Source organism: Vanrija albida (assembly GCF_041260175.1).
Source record: "Vanrija albida strain AlHP1 chromosome Unknown contig_5, whole genome shotgun sequence".
Taxonomy (NCBI): domain Eukaryota; kingdom Fungi; phylum Basidiomycota; class Tremellomycetes; order Trichosporonales; family Trichosporonaceae; genus Vanrija; species Vanrija albida.
The window spans coordinates 2,685,606-2,701,917 of NW_027191424.1; the positions used below are offsets into that span (position 1 = coordinate 2,685,606).

The 16,312-nt window shown below is 61.9% G+C and overlaps 6 protein-coding genes across 6 annotated transcripts; 2 read left to right on the forward strand and 4 right to left on the reverse strand.

The window, feature by feature from the left end:
- Nucleotides 1-61: 61 nt before the first annotated feature.
- On the reverse strand, nt 62-1,509 carry PTC7 (Protein phosphatase 2C 7; the record flags this gene model as incomplete). The annotated part of the gene is made up of 5 exons (XM_069355643.1): nt 62-376; nt 584-697; nt 735-819; nt 876-1,114; nt 1,186-1,509. The coding sequence occupies 5 exons, from the start codon at nt 1,507-1,509 to the stop codon at nt 62-64; spliced, it is 1,077 nt and encodes a 358-aa protein (XP_069207714.1).
- Nucleotides 1,510-1,665: 156 nt separating this feature from the next.
- Q8F55_007205 (uncharacterized protein) lies at nt 1,666-3,608 on the reverse strand (the record flags this gene model as incomplete). Its single annotated transcript, XM_069355644.1, has 9 exons — nt 1,666-2,068; nt 2,108-2,304; nt 2,343-2,521; nt 2,559-2,670; nt 2,708-2,890; nt 2,928-3,025; nt 3,063-3,141; nt 3,174-3,236; nt 3,273-3,608. The coding sequence occupies 9 exons, from the start codon at nt 3,606-3,608 to the stop codon at nt 1,666-1,668; spliced, it is 1,650 nt and encodes a 549-aa protein (XP_069207715.1).
- Nucleotides 3,609-3,782: 174 nt separating this feature from the next.
- Nucleotides 3,783-6,426, reverse strand: JHD1 (JmjC domain-containing histone demethylation protein 1; the record flags this gene model as incomplete). The annotated part of the gene is made up of 9 exons (XM_069355645.1): nt 3,783-4,029; nt 4,064-4,558; nt 4,593-4,726; nt 4,767-4,797; nt 4,834-4,924; nt 4,964-5,099; nt 5,134-5,729; nt 5,771-6,093; nt 6,131-6,426. The coding sequence occupies 9 exons, from the start codon at nt 6,424-6,426 to the stop codon at nt 3,783-3,785; spliced, it is 2,349 nt and encodes a 782-aa protein (XP_069207716.1).
- A 369-nt stretch (nt 6,427-6,795) lies between these two features.
- Nucleotides 6,796-9,678, forward strand: Q8F55_007207 (uncharacterized protein; the record flags this gene model as incomplete). The annotated part of the gene is made up of 6 exons (XM_069355646.1): nt 6,796-7,019; nt 7,108-7,383; nt 7,426-7,784; nt 7,820-8,909; nt 8,947-9,254; nt 9,302-9,678. 6 exons carry the CDS (start codon nt 6,796-6,798, stop codon nt 9,676-9,678), a joined length of 2,634 nt encoding a protein of 877 aa, XP_069207717.1.
- A 410-nt stretch (nt 9,679-10,088) lies between these two features.
- On the forward strand, nt 10,089-12,777 carry Q8F55_007208 (uncharacterized protein; the record flags this gene model as incomplete). Its single annotated transcript, XM_069355647.1, has 6 exons — nt 10,089-10,560; nt 10,596-10,851; nt 10,887-12,128; nt 12,166-12,239; nt 12,278-12,420; nt 12,457-12,777. The coding sequence occupies 6 exons, from the start codon at nt 10,089-10,091 to the stop codon at nt 12,775-12,777; spliced, it is 2,508 nt and encodes an 835-aa protein (XP_069207718.1).
- A 162-nt stretch (nt 12,778-12,939) lies between these two features.
- RIM20 (pH-response regulator protein palA/rim20) lies at nt 12,940-16,064 on the reverse strand (the record flags this gene model as incomplete). The annotated part of the gene is made up of 12 exons (XM_069355648.1): nt 12,940-13,378; nt 13,414-13,631; nt 13,679-14,020; nt 14,063-14,468; nt 14,522-14,835; nt 14,874-15,068; nt 15,106-15,224; nt 15,272-15,443; nt 15,485-15,682; nt 15,728-15,773; nt 15,821-16,026; nt 16,062-16,064. The coding sequence occupies 12 exons, from the start codon at nt 16,062-16,064 to the stop codon at nt 12,940-12,942; spliced, it is 2,658 nt and encodes an 885-aa protein (XP_069207719.1).
- Nucleotides 16,065-16,312: the final 248 nt, after the last annotated feature.

Here is a 16,312-nt window from a genome sequence, read left to right on the forward strand (position 1 = left end):
TCATCATTTTACACTTTATACCAATGCATATGTCTATCCACTGCTCTATAGCCGCTCGCGCCTACACCAACCGCTCAGACACGACGGCAGTGAGCACGGTGATGTCGTCGACCTTGCCGCCCTTGTACCGCTTGCCCTCCTTCTCGCTCTCGATGTCAAACGGCGTCCGCCAGCCCTGCCCGGCCTCCTCGTCGCCCGTGCGCGCCATGGCCGACCGGCCGGCCGCGACGAGCACGTCGGCGAGGAGGCGCGCGTGCTCGGCAGCCTTTTCGCCGTGCTCGAGGTGCGCGTTGGCTTCTTCGTCGAGCACGCGGAGCACGGCCGCGTCGAGCGCCGGGACGTGCGCGGCGGGGAGGTTGTCCGACAGGCCGTCGGTCTGGCGTGTCAGTGTTTACTCCCCAAGAACGGGCCAAGTTGCCACAGCGCGGCGCTGCCTGAGCGTGACGGCGGAGTCGGAGCCCAACGCGTCCCGCCGCCGCCGACAGACCAAGTCTCCGGCGCAAACCTCCGGTGAGCCGCCTCCCGCCGAGCGCTTGGCTCAACAGGCAGACCCCGTCACGTCCCCCGCCGCGCCCCAACTCACATAAAGCACGACCACGTCCCCGGGCTGCAGGTCAAACTCGTACCGCTGCCCATGGGCAGGCAGGTCGGTAATCGCGCCGTTCCGCATCTCCTTGGGCACCTTGGAGAGCTGGTACTGGGCGGCGTCAGCGGGCACGGAAGGGGCGGCTCACGGGGCAGTTGAAAAAGTGCGTCTGGGACTGCGTCTCGAAGACCGTCTGGCCCCGCCGCAGGATCGAGAAGCCCGAGTCGCCGAGGCTGGGGCGTTAGTCCTCTGTCCTCCGGCTGGGGCTGCTGGCGCAGCCCCGACTCACTTCACAGCCCGGCCCTTGCCCGTCTGGCCCAGGCTCACGCCGACGGCCGTCGCGGACCCCGCCTTGACCGCCTCGTCGGCGTTGATCGCCTCGTACGCCTTCTGCAGCGCATCCCACGGCGCGAGGCTCGGGCTCGACGCGACGGCCGACGCGTAGTGGTACATCAGCGCCTGGGCGTACAGCGCCGGGTCGTAGTGCGGCGCCCAGCCGCCGACGCCGTCGGATACGGCGATGTTGACCTGGCGTGGCGTCAGCTTGGGCCCACAGCCTCAGCCTCGCCGCCGAGCAAGCTCGGCGACTCGGTACCCACCCACTGCCCGCTGTCGACGACGCCGAAAAAGTCCTCGCCCGCGCCCCACTTCTGCACCTCCTCCTGCAGCCCCTCGTCCCAGCCCCCCTCGCGCGCGCGCAGCACGCCCCGCCCGGCCTGCAGGCTGCGCATCGCGTCGACCCACTTGCCCAGCTTGGTCGGCTTGCCGGCGAACCCGAGGGACTCGGGCGTTTCGGTCGCCGGGACAAACGGGGGCGAGTACTTTGCCGCGTAGGACAGGCCGAGGTTGTACACTAGTGGCGGGGCCTGCGTCGCATGGCTGACGGGGTGGGCCGCGTTCAGGAGGCGGCGGGTGAGGCGCATCGTGCGTGGTGATGGAGGTTTGAGTGAGATTGACGAGGTGGAGAAAGCCGATGGCGCCGAGGTTGGACACCAAATCCTTAACCGATCACCTGTTTGTTACAGTGCGGCATTGGCACCCAATGCCGCCACTTCCCCATCGACTACCGACACCATGCATTATCCTCTAAGAATCTCGAGCAGCAGCTCACGCGCCTTCTTCGCGTCTGCAGTGCCCTTGCTGACCTTCATCACCTCGCCCACTAGCCGCATGACCACCTTGTCGTTGCCCTGGCGTACCTTCTCCGCCTCCTTCGGCAGCTTGGCGATGACCCCGTCGCACAGCGCCCGCAGGTCGTCGGCAGATGCAGGCGTGATACCCAGGTCTGACAGGAGTGCGTCGAGAGAGCTGGGTACTGACCCGGTGCTCAGCACGTTCTTGACCACGTTGCGGCCCGTAGACCCAGTGATCTTGCCGTCCTCAACCGCCACGATGATCTCGCGCAGCAGTGCTGCCGGGACAGTCTCCGGCGTCCACATCTTTCCAGCCTTGGTCAACTGTCCGATGAGCTCGTGTGCGATCCTGGGTGTCAGCTAGAGCTCCACGGAGCCTATAGCTTACCAGTTGGACGCTTTCCGTCCCAGGGCAGCATCCTTCCCTACGACCGCCTCAAAGTACGCGATCCCCGCACCGGTGTACTCGTCCAGACCGATCAGAGTCTCGACGTCACGGGAGTCAAGGTCATACGCAGCAGTGAGACGCTTGACCGTCTCCCAAGGCATCTCGGGAACCGATTCTCGCAATGCATCGAGGAAGTCCTGGTTTTGTCAGCGGACGTCACGGCGGCCAAGCTCACCTCCTTGACGGCAATCGCAGGCAGGTTCGAGTCCGGCATGTAGCGGTAGTCCTCAGCCTCCTCTTTCGACCTGAGCGCGTACGTCTTCCCGGTAGCCTCGTTCAGTCCGCGTGTCTCCTGCCGCAGTGGCGTGTCTGGGCTGGTCTCGTAGTGCTCAATGTGACGTGCACGTTCGGCCTCTGGCGGGTCAGAGTCCGATATCGTCCGCGAACCCACCAACAGCCTGCTGCAGGAAGCGCACAGAGTTGACGTTCTTGATCTCACACCGTGTGCGGAACGGTTCGCCCGGCCGCCGGACGGACACATTGGCATCGACGCGGAGGTTGCCCTGCGCAGGTAAGCGTCACACAGGGCTGTTTACCTACCTTCTCCATATCCCCGTCGCCGGACCCGACGCGCCGCAGGAGGCTCTGGAACTTGCGCACAAACGCGCCGGCCTCCTCCGCCGTCCGCATGTCCGGCTGGGTCACCACCTCCATCAGGCCAGTGCCGGCACGATTCAGGTCGACGAGCACATCGCCACCGACCGTCTGACTCTTGGCCGTGTCCTGCGGGGTTAGTGCAGTGCAGGCATTTCTAACCCACCTGCTCGATTTGCAGCTGCACGATGCCGACGTCAAAGTCCCGCGTGACCCCCGCCTCGCCCTGCTCGAAGCGCACGGACCCCGCGCGTGCAATAGGGTCTGGTGGGTCAGAGCAATGACAGAACATCACACCCACTATAATGCTGCGTTATCTGGTACGACGCCGGGATGTCGTGGTAGAAGTAGTGTTTCCGGTCAAACGTCGAGCGCGGGTTCTGCCGTCAGCGGAGACAGGTCACCAGCTCACAATATCACAGCCGAGCGCGAATGCTGTGAGGAGGGAGAGGCGTACGGCCTCGGGATCGATCACCTGGGGTCAGCTAGGCGCAGAAGCTCAGCAGCTCACTGGCAATGTGCCCGGAAACGCCGCGTCCAGCAACTCGACGTGAGTGTTCGGCGCGTCGTCGTACCGCAGGCTCGCGGCTGCCGTCAGCGGTATCAATAGCGTATACGCACGAGAAAACAGTTTCCGTCCTGTTCGCAGCTGTGCGTGGATCTCGAGCCCGACGACGAGCTCCCACCCGTCGTCGGGGGGAGAAGACGGGGAAGGCGCCGCTTCGGTGGATGCCGAGCGAGTGGGCGTCCACCGTGCCCGTGGGGAGCTCGGGCCGGCAATGCTGCTCGCCCATACGCCTGCTCTTGATGATGGTAATCGTGCCCGGCGCCAGAGCACTGCCGACATGGTGTTATTGTTGTTGTCTGGGACGCGACAGGACGGAAAACAAAAGTCGATCTCATGACTCTGTCGGGTGGACTTGCAAGTGGAGGCTAAGTTCAAAGTGGCACACGTCAGGCTATTTGATACATTTGATCCCGCTATTACACCAAGGGTAATCAGGCTGGCTGGCTCTGTGGCTCAAGCGTCGCCATGCCCGTTGACTTCAGCCTTAACCGGGGCGTCTATCCAAATGGTGCGCCTCTCAGTGAACACCAAGTCCTGCTCCTCGAGCACCAGTTCACCGTCCTCTGTGTGTGTTCGTCTCCGGCGCTGGCGATACACAGCCTCGACTTGCTCGGCCTCCTCGAGCTCAGAGCCTCCAGGCCGAGCCAGCATAATCGTCGTGCGGTCCTGCACGATTGGGTTGTCCTCCTGCTCCCATGGTCTAGATGTCAGCGTAGACTACAGGGGAACCTTACGAAGGGGAGAATCGCCATGTTCTGGATGAGGCAGGTTTGTCGAGCAGCTGCAGAGACTTCTCTCGGAGCTGAAGAGATGGCTCCCGAGGCTGCTGAGATTGCTCTCGAGGCTGGGAGGACTGCTTTGACCCGTTGGAAGCCCCAAGCGCCTTCTTCTTCCGTCCTTTACTCCCCTTCTCCTCCACCTTGACCTCTTCTTCATCCTCCCATGAGTCCGGGAGCTCCTGCTCCACCCGCCACAGCAGCTCGTGTGCGAGGCCACCGGCGTCCTGCACCTCGTTCGGTATCCGGTTCCAAATCAATCGTCGCTGCTTGTCGTCCGTGTTTGGGTTCTCCATTGTTCGGACCTGCTCGATAAGGAAGCGAGCGAGGACCACCAGTCCACGGAGCACTCGGTCAACTGGCCTGGTGACAGCAGGTGGCTTGGAACCAGGGCGGTATGTTCGCAATGCGCGGAGATCGGACACGTGCTTCTCTGCAACATACCAGCAGAGCCTGAGATCAGCGCCGCCCATAGCGCCGAACTCACTTCTCAAAGAACGGGAACCTGAATCTCTGGGGAACCTTGGTGTCAATCTCGATCTGCCGCATACGAAGCTGTGTCGGGATGTCGTAGGAGTGGACAAAGTTTCCGCCGAAGACGATGGAGTCCATTGGTGTGAACTGGGCAAGTTAGGTTCATGAAAGGGGGCTCGGGACCTACGACTGCATGAATGTATCCGGCCGGAATGATCCTGATTGTCAGCTCGAAACTAGGACCTCGAGCTTACATAGTATCGCCCGCAGTCAAGGTCACCTTGCGCACCTCGTCGCACATGTCTGGCAACCATGTGTTGGACTGAAGCTCGTGGGATCCCGACCCTGTGTGGGTGAGCACAAGCTTCAGGACATGCTACCTACACTGCGCATACGCTGCCAGATTTGCCTCGGTCGGCCGGATGAAGAAGAAGACCTTGGACCCTGTGTGCACGTTGTAGTACACTGAGCTCGCGGCAAAGTCCACATGCCAGTCGGTCCACGAGTCCTTCATCCCCATCTGCACGTCAGGACGGTTCGTGCGGGGCACCCACCAGACAGTACAGCTGAACCTTGGGCCAGTCGTTCTTCGGCCTTGGTCTTGGCTTGCCCTCCTCCGCATCTCCATTTGTCTCGACCTCGTCCTCCACCTTCTTGGCCGCTGCACGCATCGTCGCCTCCTTCCCGCCGGGAAAGTGCCAATAGTTCTCGACCCAGTCGACATCGGCAACCAGCATTGGCGGGCGGACAAGCTGCGCCAGCTCGGAACCGGAGATCTCAAGGGAGATAATGTTGTAGACCTTTGATGGCCCAGCAGCCGAAGGATCCGCCTTTGCCTTGAGGTACGCGGCCCACTTGGCCAACGTCCACTGGGAGCTGTGCTGCGTCGCGACGTCGATCACATCGACAAGCTTGTCAGGCCCGACGAGACGTGCGACGTCGTCAACAGTCAAACTGGGATCGGGGACCATGCCGCCCATTGACGTCAGACCGCCTTCGGCCTGCGTGACCACCAGTGGCTCCCTTGTCGGGCCGTAGAAGAGAGTCGGGGGGAAGCTGGTTGGATCTGACGTGTCCGCGTTCGAAGGAGACGCACCCGAGTCGACCCATTCTCTCCTCAGCAGAGCTCCTGGAACACGAGGGAAGTTATCTGTGGTGTGAGCTTGTTTTCCAACCATGGATGAAGCTCACCAGGCTTGATGACCCTGCCGTACTTCTTGGGATCCTTGATTAGATCGAGCCAGTTCTTGGTTGGGGTCGCGATGTGGTTGTGCATATTCCAGTAATCTGGTCTGTCCAGTGCCGCCTTCCGCTTTGGACGCGGCGCGTCGACACCCGTGCCAACGGGCTCCGGGGCTGCCTCTGTCGAGCTGGCCCGAGGCCGCTTCCGAGTCGGCGACGCTGCGCTTCCCGATGCTCGCTTGCGTGGCTTCTTCAGCGTTGCGGCTAATGGCTGGCGCGGGGGCTTGGGGTTGGATGGGGAAGTGGAGAAAGCAATGCAGTCGAGGCAGTACCTGCCATCGTCAGCGCTGCCTAGCCACACGGCCTCACCATTTGTTGACCGGCGCAGGCCAGTCAAACCACGCGCCGAGGGTGCTCGCCTCTGCCTGGTCGCGGAGCTCCTGAGGAACTGTCGCGGCCCACTCCTCAGATGATTGGAGTACACAGACTGAGTGGTACCATTTCTTGCATTTGCCGCAGGCGATCCACTGGAGGTCAGGCGACTGGTCGGGCGAGGCGTTGTTGTTGTTGTCGGAGGTGCTGGGAGCGGCGGAGAAGGCGGGCTGCCCGGAGCTCGGGCACAGGGCGCACGTTTCTGGTTCCTCCTTTCCCTTTGCACGCGCCATGGCTGAATGATGGAGTGCGATGCGCGATGGTGTGGTTGAGAGAGTCGTCGCAAATGTCTGTCGGCTATGAGAGCGAGTGGTTGCAGCTGCTCGTTGCCAAGTGCGTCACCACGGCCGACAATATGAGAGCCGCTAGAGCCGCCGAGTGCGGCCTGGTGCGGGGTCAAATTCCCACGTGGACCACGTGGGAAGAAGGCCGATAACGACGAGGAAGGCGGAGAAGGGTCACAGGTGGAGGTTTAAAGACGGCGAGATGGGCAACTGCATCTCTGCTCTCGACTCTCCTCCATCGACCAGACCCGACTCTACAGCAACCTCAGCACTGCCAAACAGTGCCCCCTCTATACCTACACTACCCCCTCTACGTTTATGCTTTCACCGTCATCCTACCTTCCAGAAACCCAGACATTTGAACCACAGCAACCCGCAGACCACAACGACCAAGCCTCCCAACATGACTCTGACACCGACGGCATTGATGTCGCGCACCCGAGCTCGGCAGTCAACGCGCCCGCGTACAAGCGTCCTCTTGACCCAAAGAAGTTGAAGCGTAAGGGCAAGGCCCCGCTCGAGGGCGTGAAGGGTGGCCAGTGGTGAGTGTTTGTGGGGCTGAGCACAAACAACACGTGCGCGCCAAGTTGCCGATGGAGGAATGAATGCGGGACTGACCCTAATCTCAAGCTATCTCCTCGAACTGCCAGAGGACCTACTGCACCACCTCCTGACGCGTCTGCCGCCTCGATCGCTCCTCCAGCTCGCGTCGACATGCAAGTTGCTTAATAACCAGGCCAAACCAGAGTCCATCTGGCGTCAGTGCTATATCAACCACTTCTTCTGGGACGGAGCCGCTAGCGATGACGCCGCGAGGGAGCAGGTCAAGGTCCTGGTCCAAGGATGTATGGGTCCCGGCGGCCGCGGGTGGAAACGCGAGGCACTTTCGCGCGAGGGCATGATTGAGTGAGTACCTTGCCGGCGGTCTTGACAGGCGCTAATCTGCAGACGCTGGACCGCGTCGCGTACAACCTTTGTGGTCCACCACCCCCTCACGGTCGTGGTGCACAACATGTCCCTGTCGTACCCACCCCACCAGGCGTCGAATAAGGCTGGCCCGCTGGTCGTGGGCAAGATGCACCAGACGACTCCCTCCAAGTCGCCTGCTGCGTCCGGCGCAGACTCGCCTCACACGCCGTCGCCAGGCGCCAAGATGTCCCACCGGCAAAAGTACGAGGCCATGCTGGCTGTGTCGTCGCGTCCTCCGCCTAGTCTCTACTGTGCGGGTATGGAGGTCGGCGCCCTGGTCCGGAGCGACCCTCTCACTGGCAAGGTGTCGAAGGGTTTCTGGGGCCCTGGGCAAGATGGTGGGTGTTCTGTAGATAAACAACTGACCCACCAGCAAACTTCCACCTTCGCCCGCACTGGGATCCGAACTCGGCCCCCTCCGCAATCTTCATCCCCAAGCGCTCGCAGACGCACATGCTGTGGGGTCTGCTGACTGGCTCTTGCGTCCACACTACGATCCAATCGCGCACCCACGCCACACACGGTGGTAGAGCGAACTCGGTTAACGTGACGTCCAAGCCGAACGACATGCACGACGGCGCTGTCCTATCCATATCCCAGCCGGAGGTTAACGGCACCGACCCACTGCGATGGGTTACCGGCGGCGAGGACGGCCGCGTTAAGTACTGGCAACTGAACCCCGCAACAGGTCGGTCCGGGAAGAAGACGCCTGATGCCGCTCCTGCGTCAATCACATGTCTGTTCACGTCGGAGCAAGTCGAGGAGCCGCTCGCCAACCGTGCCGAGGAAGTCCGCCTGCGGCAGGTTGCCCAGCCTGACTCGATTGCGCACGTTGCTTGCGACGTCCAGCATGATGTCGTGTGCGGCGCGACGATCGATGGCGACTTGCGTGTGTGGTTCGATGCGGCGGCGTCGGCTCAGGAGGTGCGCGTCGACGTTGGGTCCGAGGCCGACCTCGGCGGCGTGCGCCTTCTGCGCTTGTCTTGCTCGCAGACCAACAATGGTCTCATTGCGTCCGTCCTCGTTCACCACTGGAAGCACCCAAACATTGCACGATACGACATCTCGCCCGACGCGACCATCAAGACGACATTCTACGCCACTGCAAGCGAGTCTCCTCTTACCGCGGTTCAAGCTTTCCTTCAGCCCACGGCGCCAATCGCCCGTCCTCCCGAGCCCGAAGCCAGCCTGTCGGCGCGCATCGTCACGCCAAACAGTAACTCTGGCACCAACACGCCCGCGGCCCCACCTCCGGACCTGAACCTAGACACGCTTCCACGCCGCCTTGTTCCTCAAGAGTTCGGTCGTTTTGTTGTGGCTGGCGACGAGCTGGGCAGAGCTTACATCTGGGAGTGGGACGGTCGGGTTGTCGACAATGTTGTGCAGCCGCTGCGTGACTGGTACGCTACCGACGGAAAGGTGACTGCCCTGGATGCGCACTGCAGTTTGATTGCTGTCGGAAGGTGAGGAGACAATTGGCTTTCAGACCTGACCTAGCAGTTATGACGGCCGCATCGACGTCTTTGACCCGCTCCCGGCAGTACCTGTGCGGGTTCGCGGCTTCCGCCCTCCGAGTCACCTTACTCCTGGCGATTTGATGGTCGCGGCCAGTGACGAGCTCCGCGCCCGCCATTACAACGTCAACCATGTTATCATTGAAAACGACCTGGTTGTGGGTGCCATTGGACGTAACGTTTTGGCGTGGCGGGCCGGCACTGGCAAGGGCCGGCAGTCTGGGAAGGACACTACCCCTCGCAAAGCCCCTGGTGGCGGCAAGGGCGAGTTCCGAGGCCACAGTCGGGCTCTTGGTAAGTGTACCAAGATGTTTGACTGTGAGCAACGCTAATGAAAATAGATCTGCGCGACCTGCACCAAGAGACTGTGGATTCGCATCACGAGATTCAAGAAGAGAACACTGCCACCCGGGTCCACTCTACCCACGAGCGAGCGCATCTCGCAGCAATGGAGGACCTCGGCCTTGCCGACGGAGACGCTGCGCTGCGGTACGCTCTGATGATCTCGCAGCAAGAGGCGGAGTCTGCGGCATCTGGTGCTGTTCCTGAACAGCCTGTCGGCCCCACACCCGATGATGGCCCGATGAGCGACGATGAGGCAGACGCGATCCGTGCGGTGGAGCAGTTCAAGCAGGCAGAAGAGGACGACTTGGCGGATATACTTGAGCAGATCCGGCTCGCCGAGGAGCGTGAGGCGTCCTCGCGGGGCAGGCGATAGACACGGACAAGGACAAACCTAGATGGCCATGTTAATTCTTTGGGATGGATGAGGGCCTGCTCAGCCGGATGTGTGGCGTCAGGTCATACGCGAGGGGGAGGCAGTGCGCGGTGAAGTGGGGCGGGTTGCGGGATGCTTTAGGGACCAAGAGGATCCCATGGGTAGAGCGACATTGTCGTCGTGCGTGCCGTCACTCGCGTCGTGCCGTCACCCAACAAGGTGCCACCCGGAACCAAATCGACGCGCGTGGTTTTGTAAACAACGTCACGGCGCGGGCAGCGGCGAGATACTACAACGAGATCTCGGGGGACCCCACCAACGTGCCAGATCCCAGATTTAGACGTCAACACCATCATCCACCTCCCAAGGACCTCCCAAGGACCTCCCAAGGACCTCCCAAGGACCTCACAATGGCAACAGCAATAGCGCCAGCGACCAACGCAACAACGACCATGGCCAGCCCACCCTTCAAGGCGCCCCGCAAGGTATCCTTCTCGTCGACGCTGCCCCTCGGCCTCGCGCCCATGACGGCCGTATCCAACTCTCCAGAGCCAGTAGCGCCAAGTACGCCGCGCACGGGCCAGAAGCCGCGCTTCCAGCGCTCGCCGTACGTCGGCCTCGGGGGCGCGGGCACCGAGTCCGAGTCCGACGCCACGAGCGACGTGTTCGCGCCGAGCCCCACGCCGGGCAAGCACGTGCCCCGCACGCCGCCGGGCCGCCTCTTCCGCTCGCCGCTGGGCCAGAGGGCGAGCAACGTCGACGACGTGTTCGCGCAGGACACGTGGACGGTCCCGCGCTCCCCCAAGCCGGGGGACAGCGACGGCGAGGACGACGGCGTGCCCCCGCCCCGGGGGGAGAGCCCGTCCCCGAGCCCGCGGAAGAGTGAGTCGACATCGGGTGTTGGGCTGACGGAGCAGAGACCCCGCTCCCCCGGCTCGACTTCTCGCGCGCGGCGACGACCCCGCTGACGGCGCGCCGCGCGTTCGCCCCCAAGTCCATCTCGGCGAGCGTGAGCCCCGCGCCTGCTACCCGACTGGGCCGCAAGATCAGCCTCAATAACCTCGGCTCGAGCGTCTCGCTCAGCTCGGTGTCGGCGTCGGCGAACAAGACGCTGGACGGGTTCGATGAGTGGGACGAGGATGAGGCCGAGGCGGTGGATCTCGCGGTCGGAATGTGAGTGGTGGCGATGGGGTGGCGCTGACTTGCAGTGGCGAGCTCTCGGTCGGGGAGAGCAGCTTTGAGCACGGCGGCAGCGTCGACTCCAGCTTCCCCCGCGACGACAGCTTTGTCGACCACGACAGCTTCGATCGCGATGTCTTTGAGCGGGACGACGGTTTTGGCGTCCCAGAGGTCGCTGTCGAGTCGGAGACCGACCGCTCGCTCTCCATCCTCACGACGCCGACGCGTATCAGCTCGGTCACCGAGGGCCTGCTGGCGCCCATCACGCCTAGCAAGGACGAACTGTTGGCCTCGCCGCGGGACGAGGCGTCAGACCAGTACTTCTCGCCGATCGACATCCTCGCATCGCCCCTCACTGTGCCCTCGCCCGGCGGCTCGATCCAGATCCTCTCGCCATCACCCCACCGCCCACTCGCTGCACCATCAGTACCCACGACGCCGAGCCGCGAGGCAATGGGGTACAACTCGGACGAGAGCGAGGAGTGGCGGCCACGGACGCGCCCAGTGTCGACCAAGAAGCGCATCGTGTTCGACTCGGACGACGAGGAGGCGCCGAGGCCCGCGCCGACCGTGTACTCTGTCGAGGACTCGCCCGAGCTGCACCGCTCCCGTGTGATCTCTGACGAGGACGTGGTTCACCGGCCGAAGCCGAAGGGCTTGAGGGGGCGTACGCCGGCTGCGCTGCGGTTCCTCGAAGAGTCATCTGAGGATGAGGACGAGGGTGATGATGCAGACGAGGGCGAGGAACTGGCGTGGGATGAGGAAGATACTGCCGGATCTCTGGCAGACTTCATCGTCGAGGACGACGGACGAGATCTTGAGTTTGTCGTCGATGATTCGGACGAGGGTGAGGGCTTTGACGACGAGCCGGCCTTCGACGACGAGGAAGACGACCTCGACGGCTCGGGCGCCGACACGGACGACGAGTTCCACGACGCCCCCGCTTCGCCCATCAAGCGTCATGGGCCGAGCATCATCGACCTTGTCGCCTCTTCAGACGAAGAGGACGCCCCAGCACCGCGATTCAAAAGCCTCTCCATCACTTCTCCACCCCGCATGAAGAGCAAGAGCAAGTCGACCGTCCCGGCGTCTCTCGCAACCGCCAAGTCGAAGCGCGCATGGGAGGTGCAGCGCGCGGCGATTGCACAGGCCGTATTCGACGAGCTCGACGCGGCGGTGTTCGACGGCCGGCTGGGCCCCAACGGCGTGGACGCAAAGCTCGAGTGGGGAAGCCGTATCCTCCGCTCTGCGGGCAACGCGCGCATGTCGAGGTGGGTCCAAACCTCCGCAAGTTGCTGACCCATGCAGAGTACGCCAGAAGGACGGACAGACCGTGACGAGCTACAAGATCACGCTCGCGGACAAGGTGCTGACGGAAGAGGGTGAGTTGCTGTGCCTCCTCCACAGACGCTAACCCCAGGCCAAATCCTCTCCACCGTCGCGCACGAGATGTGCCACCTCGCCGCGTGGGTGATCTCCAACGAGTTCAAGAACCCCCACGGGCGCGTTTTCAAGTCGTGGGGGCGCAAGGTCGAGCGCGCTCGGCGGGACATCACTGTGGACGTGAGTTGATAACTTGGCGGACCAGCTCACACGCAGACAAAACACAACTACACCATCTCGTACAAGTACGAGTGGCAGTGCTCCGAGCCGACGTGCGGCAAGATCTACGGCCGCCACTCCAAGTCCATCGACGAGACACGGCACACGTGCGGCCTGTGCCGCGGCAAGCTCAACCCCCTGTTCGGCACAAAGAGCACCACACCGTTCCAGGCTTACTTGAAAGCCAACCTCGCCCACGCCAAGGCCGCGTTCGGCAACGCGCCTCACGGCGACGTGATGCGCGCCCTATCCGAGCGATGGAAGGAGGCCGGGCCCGACGCCGACCACGTTGCCTACTGGCGCTCCATGGCTGCATGATTCATTTAACGACACGACAAGACGCCTGGCTCGATGTCACGGACCATATTTGCTACACTTTAGACCCACGCTTTCTCGCGCCCACCCACTGACACTCTCGCATACCACGCCCCTGTACCGTGCAATGCAACGATTAATGACAAGGAGATGCATAGTAGAGTATTAAATGACGCCCTCGCCGCCGCCGCGCGAGCCCTTCTTGTACGGGTTGCGGTCTGGGTCACCGATCGGCGCCTGCCTAGCCGAGCTCCGGGTCACACGCCTGGGGCTGTCCACGGCGGGTGCGGGGGGTGCAGGTGCGACACGCGGCTGGACCTGGATGCCGCCCGACCGGAGGATGGGAGGTGGCGGGGGAGGAGGGAGGAACGCGTCGCTTGTTTGCCACGCAGACGAATTAGGGTGAGGCAGGGAGAAGGATGGGGCCGGAGCCGGGGCAGGCGGCGACGGTGTGGCGAGTGGGAGCGTCTGCGGCGCGGCGAAGGGTGAAGTTGGGTTGGAGTAGTGCTGGGGCGGCGGGGGAGAGTATGTCTGCTGTGCAAGTGGCGGCGAGGGCGCCGGAGGTTCGGTGAACGTGACGTTCTGGAGCTGCGATGAGAGTTGACTGGGGAGTTAGCTGGAGTACACTTCCCAACTCACCCAATGTCCACGCGGCGCGAGTTGAGGAACTGGGAGCACTGGTCCTTGAACTGGTGCAGCATGTCCCCGAGCGAGGTGTAGAACTTGATGCCCTGGTCAATGTTGTCGACGATCTCACGCCACTTCCAGTACGCCATGTCCATGTCCTGGAGGCGCTGCTCGCGCTCCTTGACACGAGGATCGGTCTTACGCTCAGCGAGGAAGGCCTCGTTTTGAGTCTGAGAGGGTCAGCTGCTGACTAAGAGATGTTCACAGCAGCACCCACCCTGATCTGTTCCAATAGTTGGTCCTGGGTGGCAGGCTCGCCGTCCATGTCGTCACGGATCTTGTCGTACTTCGAAATCGCCTTCTCAAAGATGCCCTCGAAGGCCTCTGGCCTCACATCTCCGGTGCCACCGGCAGCCAGACGGGAAGCCTCCTGCAGGACGTCGGCACGAACGTCGTCGTGCTCGGCGATGTGACGAGCCTCCGTGACCAGGGCGGCGCGGTTCGCTATCCTGTCGTCGAGCTCCTCGACTGATGCACGCAGGGGCCGTACCGACGAGGGCAGCGGGGTAAAGCCAGCCCCGGTCGACGTAGTCGAGGGAACATGGTCCGCGATAATGTCCTACAAGCATCAGTTTCGCTCAAAACGGAGAATGAAACTAACCTCGCCTCCGGACAGAATCTCAATCATGTTGCGCCACTCCTCCCACTTGCCGCGTACAGTGGCGTCACTGCTGGCAGCCTGCTTGATCGTGGCGTCATACTGTCCAGCCATACCGATCAGGTGCTGGTTTGCGATGTGGGACGGAGGACGAGTCTCAGCAAGCTGAGGCTGGCGCTCAATCAGCTGCTCGGTTTCGTGGGCCTCCTGGTCGAGGATGTCCATAGCTTCGGAGAGAAGTTTGGCGTTCGACTTTGCCAGGCGGTTCACGTCCATGAGCAGGCCTCGAATCTTGTCGGCACCGCCAGCAGCATCAACCTCCTCCGCCTTCTTCAGAAGCGAGGGAGGCAAGCCGACGGGCTTCTCCAAGGCCTGGAGAGAACCAGGGAGGTTGAGGGATTGCATCGTGCTGAGGCCGCGAGTTAGTTGTGGTCATCAACTCGACGTCACGTCATAACTCACCTGGCTGCCAAGCCATCAAGCTCCTCACGCTTGCTATCCAGATCACGAATCAAGGTATCCTTGCGGTCGTCGTAGATGCTGAGAGCGAGGTGCACACCGTAGGGCACCAAGGCACTGAACAGTGGTACCATTCCAGAGCTGCTACCCATAAGCCATGTGATGGGCTCGGCAATCTCCGTAGGCGTCTGAACCTTGACCATGGAGATACCCGCGATAGGGGCGAGTTGGGAAGCGGGAGGGATAGGCGACATGTAAACGAGATCGTTCTCACGCACAGCCCGCTCAAGGCCAGACTTGACTGCCGCTTGGAGATTCTGGGTGCGTTAGCAAACAAACCATGCACATAACCCACCTTCAGCTCTGAGAGGACAGAATCGGCGATGCCCCTCTGTCCAACGGCCAGTCCCTTTTTAGCCAGGCCCTCCGCCACGCGCAGGCGGGCGATCTCGTCACCATACCGACCCTTGTCAAGGTCCTCCTGACTCATACGGAACTGTGCTGCCGCTTCAAAGTGTAGCTGCTTGATAGCAATGTGGTTGATCCAAGCCTGGAGAGTTAGCCTATTGGGGTGGAGCATAACTCACGTCGGGGAAGTATGACTGAGAGGGGATATCCAGGCCCGTCGATGCGGCAAGCGACGACTTGTAGTAGTCGGACACCTTCATCGACAGCTTGGCGATGATCGTGTTCTTATAAGAGCCCTCTGAGGCTTGGTTAGCTGGTCTACAGATGGAGGTAGTAGGAGCTCACGAAGTTTGGCCTGCTGCCAGAAACACTCCTGCGCCTCGGCGAGCACAAACTCCCGGATGGTGGTCAAGAACGACTCGGTCATGTCATATCCTGCCGCCTGGGGGGAAGACACCTCGGACTTGAGGGTGGGTAGGACATTCGTGATGAGGTAGTTGAGCACGCCAGCCGAGGACTGGGAGTGTCAGTGCTGGGCTCACTGATCACAGCACTCACGCTCAAATATCCCAGTGCGCGCTTGATACCCTCAATCTCAGCCCTACGCTCCTGAGTCGCAAGCGAGGCGTACACCGCTGCGATGTTGAAGAGCACGCTCGCGCGCTCAAACGTGATCGACGGGAGCGAGATGGGAGTGTCCGGTGTGATGGAGTAAGGCGGAGGGAAGGGAAGGTTGTACGAGAAGGCGATTCCCATCTGGGCGTGTCAGCTCGACTTTCCACAATGAGGAAGCTAACTCACATCCGAAGGGAACTTGGTCACAATGAACGCGAGCTGGGCATGATACCTGAGGCCAGTTGAGCATTTGAGTCATCCAGCCACTTTGCCACTCACCGCATCAAGCCCTTGACAATCTCGGGGTGCGTCTCGGCCTTGGGCTCGACATAGTCCCTGCGCATGTTGACCAAAGACTGAACATCCTGCTTGAAGGCCTCTGGGTGGGCATCGCGAAAGTGCTGCGAGATGTACTGCAGGAGCTGTTGCGAGAAGTTTGGGACCGAGTGGGCCGTTTTCCCCGGCACGGCGAGGAAGTTTGACGCCTGGGGTGAGCGACTACGATCGCCCAGTAGCTCACCATTGTAATTTTCTATTCCGTTTGACTGTGCGATGCACTGTCAACAGACGAGACGATGAAGGAAACAAGAAGAGAGCGAGGTGGGTTGTGGTGCGAGATGTGTCGGCGCCGTGGTGGTGGGTGGTGGTGTCGGTGGTGGAGGCTGACGCTGGCGGTCAGTCGTTCAGGGCAAAGTGGGAGGACCGGATAAGTAGATTAGGGTCGAGTGACGCAACAACACCAACAACACCTCACTTTTCTGGCCCCATCCT